This window comes from Chiloscyllium punctatum, chromosome 1, assembly GCF_047496795.1.
Source record: "Chiloscyllium punctatum isolate Juve2018m chromosome 1, sChiPun1.3, whole genome shotgun sequence".
Taxonomy (NCBI): domain Eukaryota; kingdom Metazoa; phylum Chordata; class Chondrichthyes; order Orectolobiformes; family Hemiscylliidae; genus Chiloscyllium; species Chiloscyllium punctatum.
The window spans coordinates 41,578,175-41,593,427 of NC_092739.1; the positions used below are offsets into that span (position 1 = coordinate 41,578,175).

The window sequence follows — 15,253 nt, forward strand, 5'->3', positions numbered from 1 at the left end:
TCTTTCACTTATCCAAAATCTGCCTATAAGTAATTGTCCAGTTTTGCTCTTATCCACTCTATCGGATTTGAATTTTTTTCTCATCCGACAAGATCTCCAATTAAAAATCCCAGTTTTATGTTTTAGTTTATTGCTCTTCCACATCTCAGCAAATGACTATGTTTAGGTGCAGTGTCTTTAAACTTGATAGGATTCTGCAAGTGATCAATCTACACAATTCAAATCTCGAGATAATAGAACTGCTAGAGGGAGGTGTTTCTAACCCATATTTCTGATTAGAATCCAAAGAGGGTTGCCACGTTGCCCTAGTTTGTGAATATATGGCTGTTGTATATGCTGAAGTAATAATCTTGCTTTTGTGATTGCATTCGTACATGCTGAAAAAAAATGCTTCGTGCTCTCTAACTTTTATTTCTCTAATTCTGACTTCTTTTCTCATCCCAGAATATACTCCATCATTGACATCTGCTTCATGCTTAAATTCTAATCTCTGAAACTATCACTGAGTGTCTTCTGCTACCTAATTCTCTCCTAAGATGGTCCTTTAAAATCTCCCTCCTTGACCAAGCTTCTGGTCAGGTGTCCTCTTGTCTCTTTGTGTTTTGATGTGGTACTTTTTGATGATGTTCCTGCAAACCACGTTGGGATGTTACACTGTACTAAATGTGGTATATAAATGCTTGGTATTATTTGATTGCTGTGTGCTCATGTAGATAATCTAGATAATCAGTACTACTTCTGTTCCTCCCTGCTGACAGTCCACAGAAATGATGATATTCGGAGATACAGTTCTCAAACAGGAGAAGATGAATTCTTGGCAGAGTCATACATTTCAAAAAAGAGATCCTCCAGGTACTTTTTACTTGCAGTTATACTTTTAAAATTCATAAAATGAATCTAGTAATTTATTAAGACCATGGGATATTCTTTATAACACATTCCAATCTCAAATTGTATATGGTACTTGTGTGCTTATTTGCATGATTATTCACCAATTTCCATTCTCTTAAGTATTTCCATTCTCTTATTGTACATGAAGTGGAGATTTGATCATCCATTCACAAGAAGGTTTCTTTTTCTCTCCCCTGTGATTTACTTCCTTATTCCTCCGCAGATCACATGTATAAATTTATTAATGGCTGCCTTGCTTATGTGCAATAATTCCCAAATTGTTAGCTCTTTGTCTTACGGTAGTAAATATGTACAATGTATATATAGTGAGGTCTAGTTTAAAATCCTTCAATTTCAGGTGACTAGATTATATGCTAGCATGATCTAAATTAGTTGCTGGACTTACTTGAACTACAGATACCTTTAATAAATAAATAACAACATATTTAATGTTGTGGTGTTGTCCAGTTTTTTTTATTTTAGCAATCAGTAAGATGTTTGTTTCTAAAGTTAGATTACTGTGTGAAAGATCTGGTTTATCTGAATTTATAAATTCTTGAATAAAATTTAGGAAATATACATCTTTGTAATGGGGGAAATGTATTGTGAAAACAGTGGAGTTTTGCAGCAAGGAAACTATTTTTGTGCATCTTTCCAGAATACAATCCTTGATTATACCAGTCTCTCCAAAACAGTTAATCATCTGAGGCAAGGCTGGAGGTCCTAGAATTAGAAGTGTTTTTCTATTTGTCCTTAACTCTTACTGTTAAAAGTTGTGGCATCTGATGTACAAGAGGAGTAACACAAAACCATCTCGCTTGTGTAAAATTTGGTACCAGTTAAAATTGCAATAAATCATCCCGACTTCTGGTTAGTCAACATAGGAAGTCATTGTAATTTTTTCTTCCACACAATAAAGCAAAATTTATGTGACCAGTTTATTGAAAATAAAATCACTGTGTAATGTTGTTACAGAGAAAATGCTGTGTGATTTGTTTGAAAACATACACTATTATAGTAAAATGGATTTAGAAGTGAAAGTTTAAAATCATGATGCACATATGTTGGTTACCACTTGAGATTGGTTATTTGATTAGGTTCAGGAATACTGATTGCAAATGTGCCCCATGAGAAGCAATTGTCTCTTAATCTGGCCATGTTTTGGATCATTTCACTGACAATCCTGACCACAGCTGAACAGTCATAACTAAAAGCAAAAAAAAACTTGGAATTTTGAAATTAACATTAGAAGATTCATATCCAGTTGTAGGTCTGTTCACCCAACTGGGATGTTGATTTGCAGACTTTTCGTCCCCTGTCTAAGTGACACCTTCAGTGCTTTGGGGCCTCCCAGGAACCACTGCTGTACTGTGTTTTCTGGAATTTAATTGGTTCCATTCCTGCTGCTTCCAGTTGCCGGTTCCGGTTTTTTGTTGTGCTGGCCGGTACACTGGGTCCAGGTCAATGTGTTTGTTGGTGGAGTCCACGGATAAGTGCCATGCTTCTAGAAATTCTCTGGCTGTCTTCTGTTTGGCTTGTGTATGATCGTTGTGTTGTCCCAGTCGAATGTATGGTCCTTGTCATCTGTGCGTATGGCTACTAGGGACAGCTGGTCATGGGGTTTAGTGGCTGGTTGGTGTTAGTGGATGAGGATTGCTAATTGTCTGCCTGTTTGCCTGATACAGTGTTTTGTGCAGTCTTTGCATGGAATCTTGTAAATTACATTAGTCTTGCACAAGATTGGTGTTGGGTCTTTTGTCCTGGTGAGTTGTTGTCTAAGCATGCCTGTTGGTTTATGGGCTGTCATGAATCCCAGTAGTTGGAGAAGGCTGGCTGTCAGATCTGAGAAGTTTTTTTACGTATGGTAATGGGATTAGTGAGTTTGGTCGTGGCGTGTCCTCGTTGTGGTGTTTGTCTGTTAGGCATCTGTGGATGAAGCTGTGGGGATATCCGCCCTTGGCAAATATTCTGTAGAGGTGTTCTTCCCTTGGTAGGTTGGGAGTGCTGCAGTCTGTTGAAGCCCTTTTAGAGTCATAGAGATGTACAGCATGGAAACAGAACCTTCGGTCCAACCCGCCGACACCGACCAGATATCCCGACCCAATCTAGTCCCACCTGCCTGCACCCGGCCCATATCCCTCCAAACCCTTCCTATTCATATACCCATCCAAATGCCTCTTAAATGTTGCAAATGTACCAGACTCCACCACTTCCTCTGACAGCTCATTCCATACACGCACCACCCTCTGCGTAAAAAGGTTGCCCTGTAGGTCTCTTTTATACCTTTCCCCTCTCACCCGAAACCTCTGCCCTCTAGTTCTGGACTCCCCGACCCCAGCGAAAAGACTTTGCCTATTTATCCTATCCATGCCCCTCATAATTTTGTAAACATCTATAAGGTCACCCCTCAGCCTCCGACGCTCCAAGGAAAACAGCCCCAGCCTGTTCAGCCTCTCCCTATAACTCAAATCCTCCAACCCTGGCAACATCCTTGTAAATTTTTTCTGAACCCTTTCAAGTTTCGCAACGATTTTCCAATAGGAAGGAGACCAGAATTGCACGCAATATTCCAACAGTGGCCTAACCAATGTCCTGTACAGCCGCAACGTGATCTTCCAACTCCTGTACTCAGTACTCTGACCAATAAAGGAAAGTATACCAAACGACTTCTTCACTATCCTATCTATCTGCAACTCCATTTTCAAGGAGCTATGAACCTGCACTCCACGGTCTCTTTAACATAGAACATAGAAGAATACAGCGCAGTACAGGCCCTTCGGCCCTCGATGTTGCGCCGATCAAAGCCCACCTAACCTACACTAACCCACTATCCTCCATATACCTATCCAATGCCCGCTTAAATACCCATAAAGAGGGAGAGTCCACTACTGCTACTGGCAGGGCATTCCATGAACTTATGACTCGCTGAGTGAAGAACCTACCCCTAACATCAGTCCTATATCTACCCCCCCTTAATTTAAAGCTATGCCCCCTTGTCATAGCTGACTCCATACGTGGAAAAAGGTTCTCACTGTCAACCCTATCTAACCTCCTAATCATCTTGTACACCTCTATCAAGTCACCCCTAAACCTTCTTTTCTCCAATTGAAAACAACCCCAAGTGCCTCAGCCTTTCCTCATAGGATCTTCCTACCATACCAGGCAACATCCTGGTAAACTTCCTCTGCACCTGTTCCAGTGCCTCCACATCCATCCTATAGTATGGCGACCAAAACTGCACACAATATTCCAGATGCGGCCGCACCAGAGTCTTATACAACTGCAGCATGACCTCAGGACTCCGGAACTCAATTCCTCTACCAATAAAAGCCAGTACGCCATATGCCTTCTTCACTGCACTATTTACCTGGGTGGCAACTTTCAGAGATCTGTGTACATGGACACCAAGATCCCTCTGCTCTTCCACACTACCAAGTAGTCTACCATTAGCCCAGTAATCCATCTTTTTGTTACTCTTACCAAAGTGAATCACCGCACACTTAGCTACATTGAACTCCATTTGCCACCTTTCTGCCCAGCTCTGCAGTTCTCTATATCCCGCTGTAACCTGCCATATCCTTCCTCATTGTCTACAACTCCTCCGACTTTCGTATCATCCACAAACTTGCTCACCCAACCTTCTAACCCTTCCTCCAGGTCATTTATAAAAATGACGAACAGCAATGGTCCCAAAACAGATCCTTGCGGAACACCGCGAGTGACGGCACTCCAAGATGAACCTTTGCCATCAACTACTACCCTCTGTCTTCTTCCAGAGAGCCAATTCCTAATCCAAACCTCCAACTCACCCTCAATGCCATATCTCTGTATTTTCTGCAGTAGCCTACCATGGAGGACCTTATCAAACGCCTTACTAAAATCCATATATACCACATCTACCGCTTTCCCCTCATCTACCTCCTTAGTCACCTTCTCAAAGAATTCAATAAGGTTTGTGAGGCACGACCTGCCCTTCACAAAACCATGCTGACTATCCTTGATCACATTATTCCTATCCAAATGTTCATAAATCCTATCCCTTACAATTCTCTCTAAGACTTTGCCCACAACAGAAGTGAGACTCACTGGCCTATAGTTACTAGGATTATCCCTACTCCCCTTCTTGAACAAGGGAACCACGTTTGCTAGCCTCCAGTCCTCTGGCACTACTCCTGTCGACAAAGAGGACACAAAAATCAAGGCCAATGGCTCTGCAATCTCCTCCCTTGCTTCCCAGAGAATCCTAGGATAAATGCCATCAGGCCCAGGGGACTTATCTATTTTCACCCTTGCCAGAATTTCCAACACCTCTTCTCTACATATCTCAAAGCCATCCATTCTACTTATTCGTGCCTCAGTATTCATATCGACAACAATGTCCTGTTCCTGAGTGAATACTGACGAAAAGTATTCATTCAGCGCCTCCCCAATCTCTTCAGCCTCCACACACAACTTCCCATTACTGTCCTTGATTGGACCTATTCCTTCCCTAGTCATTCTTTTATTCCTAACATACCTATAGAAAGCCTTAGGGTTTCCCCTAATCCTACCCACTAAGGACCTTTCATGTCCCCTCCTTGCTGCTCTTAGCTCTCTCTTCAGGTCCTTCCGGGCTACCTTATAACTCTCAATCGCCCCTATTGAACCTTCACGCCTCATCTTTACAAAGGCCGCCCTCTTCCATTTAACAAGGGATTCCAACTCCTTATTAAACCACGGCTCCCTCACACGACCCTTTCCTCCCTGCCTGATAGGTACGTACTTATCAAGGACACTCAATAGTTGCTCCTTGAACAAGTTCCACATATCAATTACGCTCTTGCCTTGGAATCTACTTTTCCAATCCACACATCCTAAATCTTGCCTCAACGCATCATAATTTCCCTGCCCCCAGCTATAACTCTTGCCCTGTAGTACACACTTATCCCTCTCCATCACTAGAGTAAAAATCACCGAATTGTGGTCACTGTCCCCAAAGTGCTCACCTACCTCTAGTTCTAATACCTGGCCTGGTTCGTTACCCAGAACCAAATCCAGTATGGCCTCACCTCTTGTTGGCTTATCTACATATTGTGTCAGGAAACTCTCCTGCACACATTGCACAAACACTGACCCATCTAACGAACTTGAGCTATAGCTTTCCCAATCAATATCAGGAAAGTTAAAGTCTCCCATAACAATCACCCTATTACTGTCACACTTCTCCTGAATCATCTTCGCAATCCTTTCTTCAATGATTCTAGGACTATTAGGAGGCCTGTAAAAGACTCCTAACAGGGTGACCTCACCTCTCCTATTCCTAACCTCAACCCAAACTACCTCAGATGACAAATCTTCGTCCATCTTCCTTTCCACCGCTGTAATACTATCTTTGACAAGCAAAGCCACACCCCCCCCTCTTTTACCCCCACCTCTGACCCTACTAAAACATTTAAACCCTGGAACCTGCAACAGCCAATCCTGTCCCTGATCTAGCCACGTCTCCGTAATAGCCACAACATCGAAGTCCCAGGTACCAACTCACGCTGCGAGTTCACCTACCTTATTTCGTATACTTCTGGCATTAAAGTATACACACTTCAAGCCACTCTTCTGTTTACAGGCACCCTCCTTTAAGATTGATGCCATATTCCTAACCTCCCTACACTCCAGGTCCTGCACCCTAAAGCTACAGTCTGGGTTCCCATGCCCCTGCAGAGTTAGTTTAAACCCCCCCCCAAGAGCACTAGCAAACCTCCCCCCAAGGATACTGGTGCCCCTCAGGTTCAGGTGCAGACCATCCTGTTTATAGAGGTCCCACCTTCCCCAGAAAGAACCCCAGTTATCCAAGTACCGAAATCCCTCCCTCCTGCACCATCCCTGTAGCCACGCATTTAACTGTTCTCTCTCCCTATTCCTCGACTCTCTATCACGTGGCACGGGTAACAAACCAGAGACAACAACTCTGTTCGTTCTAACTCTGAGCTTCCAACCTAGCTCCCTAAAAGCCTGTCTAACATCCTCAGCACTCCTCCTACCTATGTCATTGGTGCCAATATGGACCACGACTTCAGGCTGCTCCCCCTCCCCCTTAAGGACCCGGAAAACACGATCAGAGACATCACGTACCCTTGCACCTGGGAGGCAACATACCAAACGTGAGTGTCTCTCGTTCCCACAAAACCGCCTATCTGTGCCCCGAACTATCGAGTCCCCAATTATTATTGCTCTGCTCTTCTCCACCCTTCCCTTCTGAGTAGCGGGGACAGGCTCCGTGCCAGAGGCCTGAGCCCCGTTACTTACCCCTGGTAAGTCGTCCCCCCCACAAGCATCCAAAATGGTATACTTGTTCTTGAGGGGAACGACCACAGGGGGTCCCTGCACTGGCTGCTTCCTCCCAATCCCCCTCACTGTCACCCATCTATCTGCCATCTTTGGAGTTACTACTTCCCTATAGCTCCGATCTATGACCCCCTCTGCCTCCCGAATGATCCGAAGTTCATCCAACTCCAGCTCCAGTTCCCTAACACGGTCTTGGAGGAGCTGGAGATGGGTGCACTTCCTGCAAGTGTAATCAGCAGGGACGTCCATGGCATCCCTCACCTCATACATGTTGCAGGAGGAACATTGCACTGCCTTCGCTGCCATCCCTCTAAAGCTAACCTTTATTTTAAAAAAACACTGGGTCTAAAGAATACAACAAGCAAAATTCGGCACTTACCTCCTTACCACAACGGATCTTATTATTAGGTTAGAGGAGGAGGGCGGGTGGGAGACACTACCTCCGTAGTGCCTCGGGTTCTTCAGCTGCGCGCTTTTAAAGGGGAAACAAACCTACCCAGGTAAGCTTACGCTCTATCTGCTTCCGGGTCTCGGCTGCCTCTCTGGTCGTCGTCACTTCCCCCTACTGCTCCCGCTCTTTCTGTGAGGAGAGAGTGAAAAAAAAACACCGCTGCCCGCTACCGGTAAGTACTTTTAAAACAAACAGTCTTACCTTAGCTGCTGCTCGCACTCAAAATGACCGTTAGCGTCGAAGAGTGAGTATTTATACTCACTGCTTTCCTTCCCGGCTGCCTCTCTGGTCGTCATCACTTCCCCCTACTGCTCCCGCTCTTTCTGTGAGGAGAGAGTGAAAAAAAAACACCGCTGCCCGCTACCGGTAAGTACTTTTAAAACAAACAGTCTTACCTTAGCTGCTGCTCGCACTCAAAATTTGTTCAGCAACACTCCCTAGGACCTTACCATTAAGCGTATAAGTCCTGATAAGATTTGCTTTCCCAAAATGCAGCACCTTGCATTTATCTGAATTAAACTCCATCTGCCACTTCCCAGCCCATTGGCTCATCTGGTCAAGATCCTGTTGTAATCGGAGGTAACCCTCTTTGCTGTCCACGACACCTCCAATTTTGGTGTCATCTACAAACTTACTAACTGTACCTCTTATGCTCGCATCCAAATCATTTATGTAAATGACAAAACGTAGAGGGCCCAGCGCCGATCCTTGTGGAACTCCACTGGTCACAGGCCTCCAGTCCGAAAAACAACCCTCCACCACCACCCTCTGTCTTCTACCTTTGAGCTAGTTCTGTATCCAAATGGCTAGTTCTCCCTGTATTCCGTGAGATCTAACCTTGCTATTCAGTCTCCCATGGGGAACCTTGTTGAACGCCTTACTGAAGTCCATATAGATCACATCTACCGGTCTGCCCTCATCAATCCTCTTTGTTACTCCTCAAAAAACTCAATCAAGTTTGTGAGACATGATTTCCCACGCAGAAAGCCATGTTGACTATCCCTAATCAGTCCTTGCCTTTCCAAGTACATGTACATCCTTTCCCTCAGGATTCCCTCCAATAACTTGCCCACCACCGACATCAGGCTCATTGGTCTATAGTTCCCTGGTTTGTCTTTACCACCCTTCTTAAACAGCGGCATCACGTTAGCCAACCTCCAGTCTTCCAGCACCTCACCTGTGACTATCGATGATACAAATATCTCAATAAGAGGCCCTGCAATCACTTCTCTAGCTTCCCACAGAGTTCTAGGTTACACCTGATCAGGTCCTGGGGCTTTATCCACCTTTACCCGTTTCAAGACTTCCAGCACTTCCTCCTCTGTAATCTGTACATTTTGCAACATGTCACCATCTATTTCCCTACAGTTTATATCTTCCATATCCTTTTCTACAGTAAATACTGATGCAAAATACTCAATTAGTATCTCCCCCCCATTTTCTGTGGCTCCACACAAAGGCCGCCTTGCTGATCTTTGAGGGGCCCTATTCTCTCCCTAGTTACCCTTTTGTCCTTAAATGTATTTGCAAAAACTCTTTGGATTCTCCTTAATTCTATTTGCCAAAGCTATCTCATGTCCCCTTTTTGCCCTCCTGATTTCCCTCTTGAGTATACACCTACTTCCTTTATACTCTTCTAAGGATTCGTTCTATCTATCCTGTCTATACCTTACATATTGTTTCTTCTTTTTCTTAACCAAACCCTCAATTTCTTTAGTCATCCAGCATTCCCTATGCCTACCAGCCTTTTATTTCGCCCTAACAGGAATATACTTTCTCTGAACATGGTCCTAATGCAGCTTCTCTAGTGTGTGTTGGAGTGGCTGCTCTGTGGCTTTCCTGTACACTATTTTCTGTATTCACAGTTCTGTGTTATTTCAACCATCAAGTCCAGGAATGGGAGTTGATTGTTGGTTTCCTTCTCTCTCTTAAGTCTGATCCCTGTGTGTATGGTGTTGATAATTTGGTGTGTGTTCTCGATCCCTGTTATCTTAATGATAACAGAAGTGTCATCCACGTATCTGATCCAGAGTTTGGGTTGGACTTGTGGGAGGGCTGTTTGTTCCAGTCTTTGCATCACTGCTTCTGCTATAAGCCCAGAGATGGGTGAGCCCATAGGTGTTCCATTGCTCTGTTTGTATATTTGGTTGTTGAATGTGAAGTGTGTCACAGCCACACACAAGAGATGACCAGGAGCACAAATTTGACTGGGACAACACAATGATCGTAGGACAAGCCAAACAGAGGGCAGCCAGAGAATTTCTAGAAGCATAGCACTCATCCACGGAATCCATCAACAAGCACATAGACTTAGACCCCAATGTATTGGGGACACTGGGGACAATGAACAGTGGGAATCAGCAACCAGAACCAGCAGGAACAGAATCAAATAAATTCCAGAAGTCCCACATAACAGCAGCAATTCACAGGAGATTCTACAGGTGCCAAAGGTGAAGATGTCACCTAGACAAGGGTCTGCAAATCAACTTCCCAGCTCCGCGAACATACCCACAACTATGACAACTGGCACCTGAGCTACATATCTTTACACAAACCTTGAAGATACATATGTAGTTTTGGGCCCTGATGGTTTTGGAAAAGAAGCAAAGTACGTGAGTGGTATATCATTTAAATTTCTAAAGTTTTGTTCATTTAAAAAAAAGTCTATCTAATGTAATGATATGCACTTTTAAGTACAGGTATTATAACATTTTGCTGCATGCTTTCATGAATATATATTTTAAGTACAACCACAATGAGTATTAAATTTTGGTGATTTCACAGAAAATGTAAGAGACCATGAAAGAATGCTTCTATTGTTTTTGAAATGTTGCCTTTTTTAAAGATTTCTAAATGTAATACATGGTGAAGCTTTTTCATTATCATTACTGTTATCAGAAAAACATTTTAAATCATTTGCTTACATTGACTGGGAATCTGTTTCCCCCTTCCCCCCCATCAACATAAAAGATGGGTCAATGGACCTGATACATTAACTCTGCCTTCTGTCCACAGATACTGAGTTACTGCAGTAATTTCTGTTTTTGATATTAACATTAGCAGTGGACTGACAAACTGCATGTATTTGTAATTGTTTTGGAATTGTTTTGTTAAAAGCAGTAAGTTGAGTCATAGAGTGTTGGAGGATCATGATTTTTATGTATGATAAGCCAGAACACCAGTGGTTGCCCTGATCAAAAGCAGAGAGAGGAAACAAATTAGTGAGTCATTTTGTGCTGTTGCTCATACATGACTTGCTATCGGACAGCATTGCCAACTTAACAGACAATTGACAGCCGAGCAAAGTGGGGAGAAAATAAATCTCAGGGCAAAGCCAAATAAATTTTTAATTTATAATTGAAGGAAAAAACAAAGGAAGTTATCAACGAAGGCATTCACAAATGCACTAAGTTAGACCTTTTGTAATTCTGCAGCCTGTATGAAATTCCAGGGGACGAGAATATTGTGAGCCAGGAGCTAATGCTGAAACGGCAGGAGGAAGAACTAAAGCAACTGCAAAACAAACTAAATCGAAAACAGTTCCAGTCAGGAGTTCATCAAGCTGACATGGTTAAAGTATCGATGTTAGACGTCACCAGGGATCCCTTAAGAGATGTAGCAATAGAAACATCCATGACACAGAGAAAATTGAAGGTAAGAACATTGCTTAGTTTGAAGCATGAAGCAGTTTTAAGCTCATGTTCACTCTCTCCCTTGCTTGCACATTTTCTCTCTATCTCTGCTCTCTCAGGCCTGATTTTTTTTAAATATTCACCCATGTGATGCTGGCTGGGCCAGCATTTATTGCCTGTTCCTAGTTCCCTTGGAAAGGTGATGGTGAACTGCCCTCTTGAACCGCAGCAAGTCCATATGCTGTAGGTAAATCCACAATGCCATTAGGGAAGGAATTCCAGGATTTCGATCCCACAATACTGAAGGCAGGTGAAATATTCCCAAGGTAGAATAGTAAGTGGCTTGGAGGGAAATTTTGTTACCATGTTCCCATGTATCTGCTGCCCTTGTCCTTCTAGGTGGTAGTGGGTTTTGAATGTGCTGTCCAAGAACTTATGGTGAATTCTGGCATTAATGTTTGTTTGCTTGGCTTATTTTGACATATAATATCTCTGAGGAGCACTACAAGCAGTCTCCTTCTGTCTGATCTAACAATCACTGTCGGCACCTATAGACCCAACTTTCGTTCTCGGCACCCCCAGATTTTAATTTCCCTTCTCCCTATGCTGGCACCTCCCCGCAACCTCCCGAGTGCCCATGCCTCTCAGGTTTACTGCTGCAGTTAGAGGTCTTGAGCTGAGTAAAACCACTCACTTTGTACTGCTCATGACTCCTCCAGTCTCTGACCTTTTCTCTAGTGAACTTATCAGTAGCAAATGACGTAGAGAAACAGACTCTGCTTGAAGGTGCAGCTCCCTGCAAATCCTCCAATTGCACTTACCTGTATTTTGAACCAAGATTTGTCAGGCCCATGTAGGACCCTTTGGCAGGCTACATTGTGCCCCATCAGCTGCCTGTTGCAGCAGCCTGTTCTTGAGTACTACTTATTTCTACAAATCGGTAGTCTGTTACATCATTTTGGACACTAATAAGAAACAAACTACACCGTCTGGGGCTGGAGTCATGTGAATCAATTTTTAAAACCATCCAGTTGCTTTTCTGATTTTCTTTTTTAAATTTATGGTGCCAGCCCTGTAATTACCAGGTTTATTGAATTTCTGGCCATAGTGGGATTTGAAATCACATCTTGTGTGTTTCTCGTCCAGCAACACATGGTTGTTCCACCTGCACAAAACAGAGGTGACTGAAATCACTTTTTGTATAGCAAACTATTGGAAAGGAAACAGCTTCCTCATCCAAGGTTAGCCATGTATAGGCAAACGAGAGATGATTTAGATTTGGGATGAACATGTTTAATTCTGCAGTTTGAGCGCACTATTATTAAACTTAATTTCTTTAAAGCGGGTCTCAAATAATCATTCATCACTCTTATGATATTTATTTTGAGCTTGGATTTTGTTGTTGAAAGATTGACACTGTTTTTAAAAATACATTTTTAAATGTATTTCTAGTTTGATCTAGAATATGCAAATGATGAAATACTGAAGTAAGTCTCTAAAATTGTAGCCACATCAAAGATCTATATGTGAAGAATAATTGTATCAATAATCCATTATTTTGCTCCCCTGCTATTCCTTCGTTGTACAGAAATAATTGAGACATTCTTTATTTTTCCCTTCAGAATTTCTTCGGACCTGAGTTTGTTAAAATGATCAGTGAACCTTCTTTTGCACTTGAGCTTCCAGCTTCAATTCTGGTAAGAATATTGGAAACTATTTAATCCACTAATCAGATAAATATGTTCAAGTTGGAACACCTTTCTGAAAAACAAAATGTAGAAACTATCCGATAGTCTCACATGTGTGGCATTCAAGATCAGGATCAGTATTGTTATGGACCAGGCCAGACCCCTCAAAACATTTCAAGAAGGTAGCCTAGACCCTAACTTTGCTATTTGATTAAGCAAGTGTAGGGTGGATATTCTCGGAGACTATGAGCTGGTCAGCTGACTTAGTTTTAAACAAAACAGAATTTACCTACAACATTACGGAATGGAGCACAAAGAGCAGAAAATAGAATACAGGATAACTTAACCTATCCAAAACCCGACAAGACTATCCTGACATAATGATGCTGTTCCAAAATACTTGTAATAATCCCCGTAAGCAAACCCTTTGGCACAAAAGGTAAAATCAAACAAAGGGTTACAGGTTTAAAGTCAGAGGAGAGAGTTTAACAACCTTTTTCACACCTCCCCTGCACCAATTAATTAATCTAAACAAAGGCTAGCTACACAGCTAGCTGGCCACTTCCCATTGATTATCCCTTTTTTTTAACTGGACATGAAAGCCTTCAGCTGAAGGCATTATCTGTTAGGGGTAAACCAAAAGGGGTCCATTTAAACCATTCAACCCCAGCCTAGTTGGAGCCTGGCCAATTACCCCCTCTCTGAAAAAAGCTGAAGGGCAATCTAACTTTGTCAAAGGAGCAGGTTTGTCACAGTATTCTTCAGCAAAGTTGATACTGGAGTGTAGGTACAGTAGATTAAGCAGGACAGCTGGAAGACAATATGGGATGGGGGAGTCAACAGGGAAAACAAAGGAAAGAATGGGTGGAGCAGAATGAAGAAGTGTTGAGAGTCTGAAAGAGGTGCTTGAAGGTTTGAAGGTATTATAAGATCAAAGGATAGGAGTGCCCTCTTGTCTAAAAGCCCTGTCAGGTGAGCAATACCCAATTCTGCTATTGTGTGGGGTCTGGAGTGTTCAGTGTTATATCAGTATTTCTGATGCTGAGGTCTCCCTTCGGGGCTTGGAAAATTGAACTCAGTGATGTTCTGTTGCACCATTTGTCAGTCAGCAAGCTGCAAGGATTGTACTATCACTGCTGCTGCTATGCTTTTTTACTGTTATGTATTGTTTTGGCTATCATTATTCCCAACTTGAAAATGAGCTATCAGGTGGAAGTCATGTTTGAAAGAGAGCAGATATTTGAAGAACAGAAGTAAGTTGACATTTAATTGAGTTAAGTTTGTTAATAGGTAAGCATAACAAAGGCAATGGTTTCTCTGCTGGTGATCTAGCCATGGCCTAACCAAGCTATTTCTATACAGCTTCAACACTGAAATTGGCCAGATTTGTCTTGTCCACAAATGCAAGAAAAATCTAACTGAACTTCTATAAACCTGCTCTAGGTTAGCAGTTATGAATGGAAGGAGTTAAAATTATTGTTAATAGGCAACACTTATTCACCAAAAGCCCACACACCAATGCTCAGTTTAGTTTCCAATGGCTCAAGTCATAAATCATATTATGATATTTGTCCAGGCACCCCAAAGGTTGCATAAGTGCACTTCTTTGATCAAAAATAATGTTTTGCAGAAAGGATGGCAGTTGTATTATCCACGTGTTCATTTTGTAAGAATCTTTTAACTGTCACTTTTATCTGTTCACGTAAGCACATAAATTGAGTATTGCCTTTTTAAATTTCTGGCTGACTATATTTTAAGAATTGCACAGTTGTTTAGGTTTTTTTGAAAATGGTAAAAACGCATTTGCTTGAATTTGGCCAAATGGACAGTGTATTAATCAACTCACCATACTCATTAATGAACGGTTGCAGACTAAGAGTGGAAAGGGGGAGGACATTCGTCGTAAAGTAAACATCATGTTGCTAAGTGGACAATGTTTGGAATTGACCTGTGACACCAAGTCAACATGCAAGGATGTCTTTGATATGGTGGTTGCTCACATTGGCCTGGTGGAACATCATTTCTTTTCCTTGACATATTTAAAAGGTCAGTGGATGATTATTAAATGTTGTAACATGCAATTATTGTTGTTGCATGTTGCATGTGCTTGATATTCATAGCAGAGAGGTTTGAGTATTGGTGTAGCAATTCTGTCAATATATGATATTTGTTCAATGCATGTTTTGCATCAGCAAGATGTTGAGATATAGGAGATAGACATTCAGTTTTCCATCTGTACGAAATATCATCTTAAAAAATAAAGGTAAGGT

General features: G+C 42.3%; 1 protein-coding gene across 9 annotated transcripts in view; it reads left to right on the forward strand.

Moving 5' to 3' along the window:
* ptpn13 (protein tyrosine phosphatase non-receptor type 13) overlaps positions 1–15,253 on the forward strand; it is a 265,404-nt gene that overhangs the window by 94,417 nt on the left and 155,734 nt on the right. For all 9 annotated transcript variants that reach the window (XM_072547657.1, XM_072547747.1, XM_072547874.1 and 6 more), the window contains exons 9-12: positions 759–852; positions 11,098–11,317; positions 12,918–12,992; positions 14,855–15,029. In XM_072547657.1, the coding sequence (XP_072403758.1) occupies positions 759–852; positions 11,098–11,317; positions 12,918–12,992; positions 14,855–15,029 (564 nt within the window). The remainder of the gene's footprint in view (positions 1–758; positions 853–11,097; positions 11,318–12,917; positions 12,993–14,854; positions 15,030–15,253) is intronic.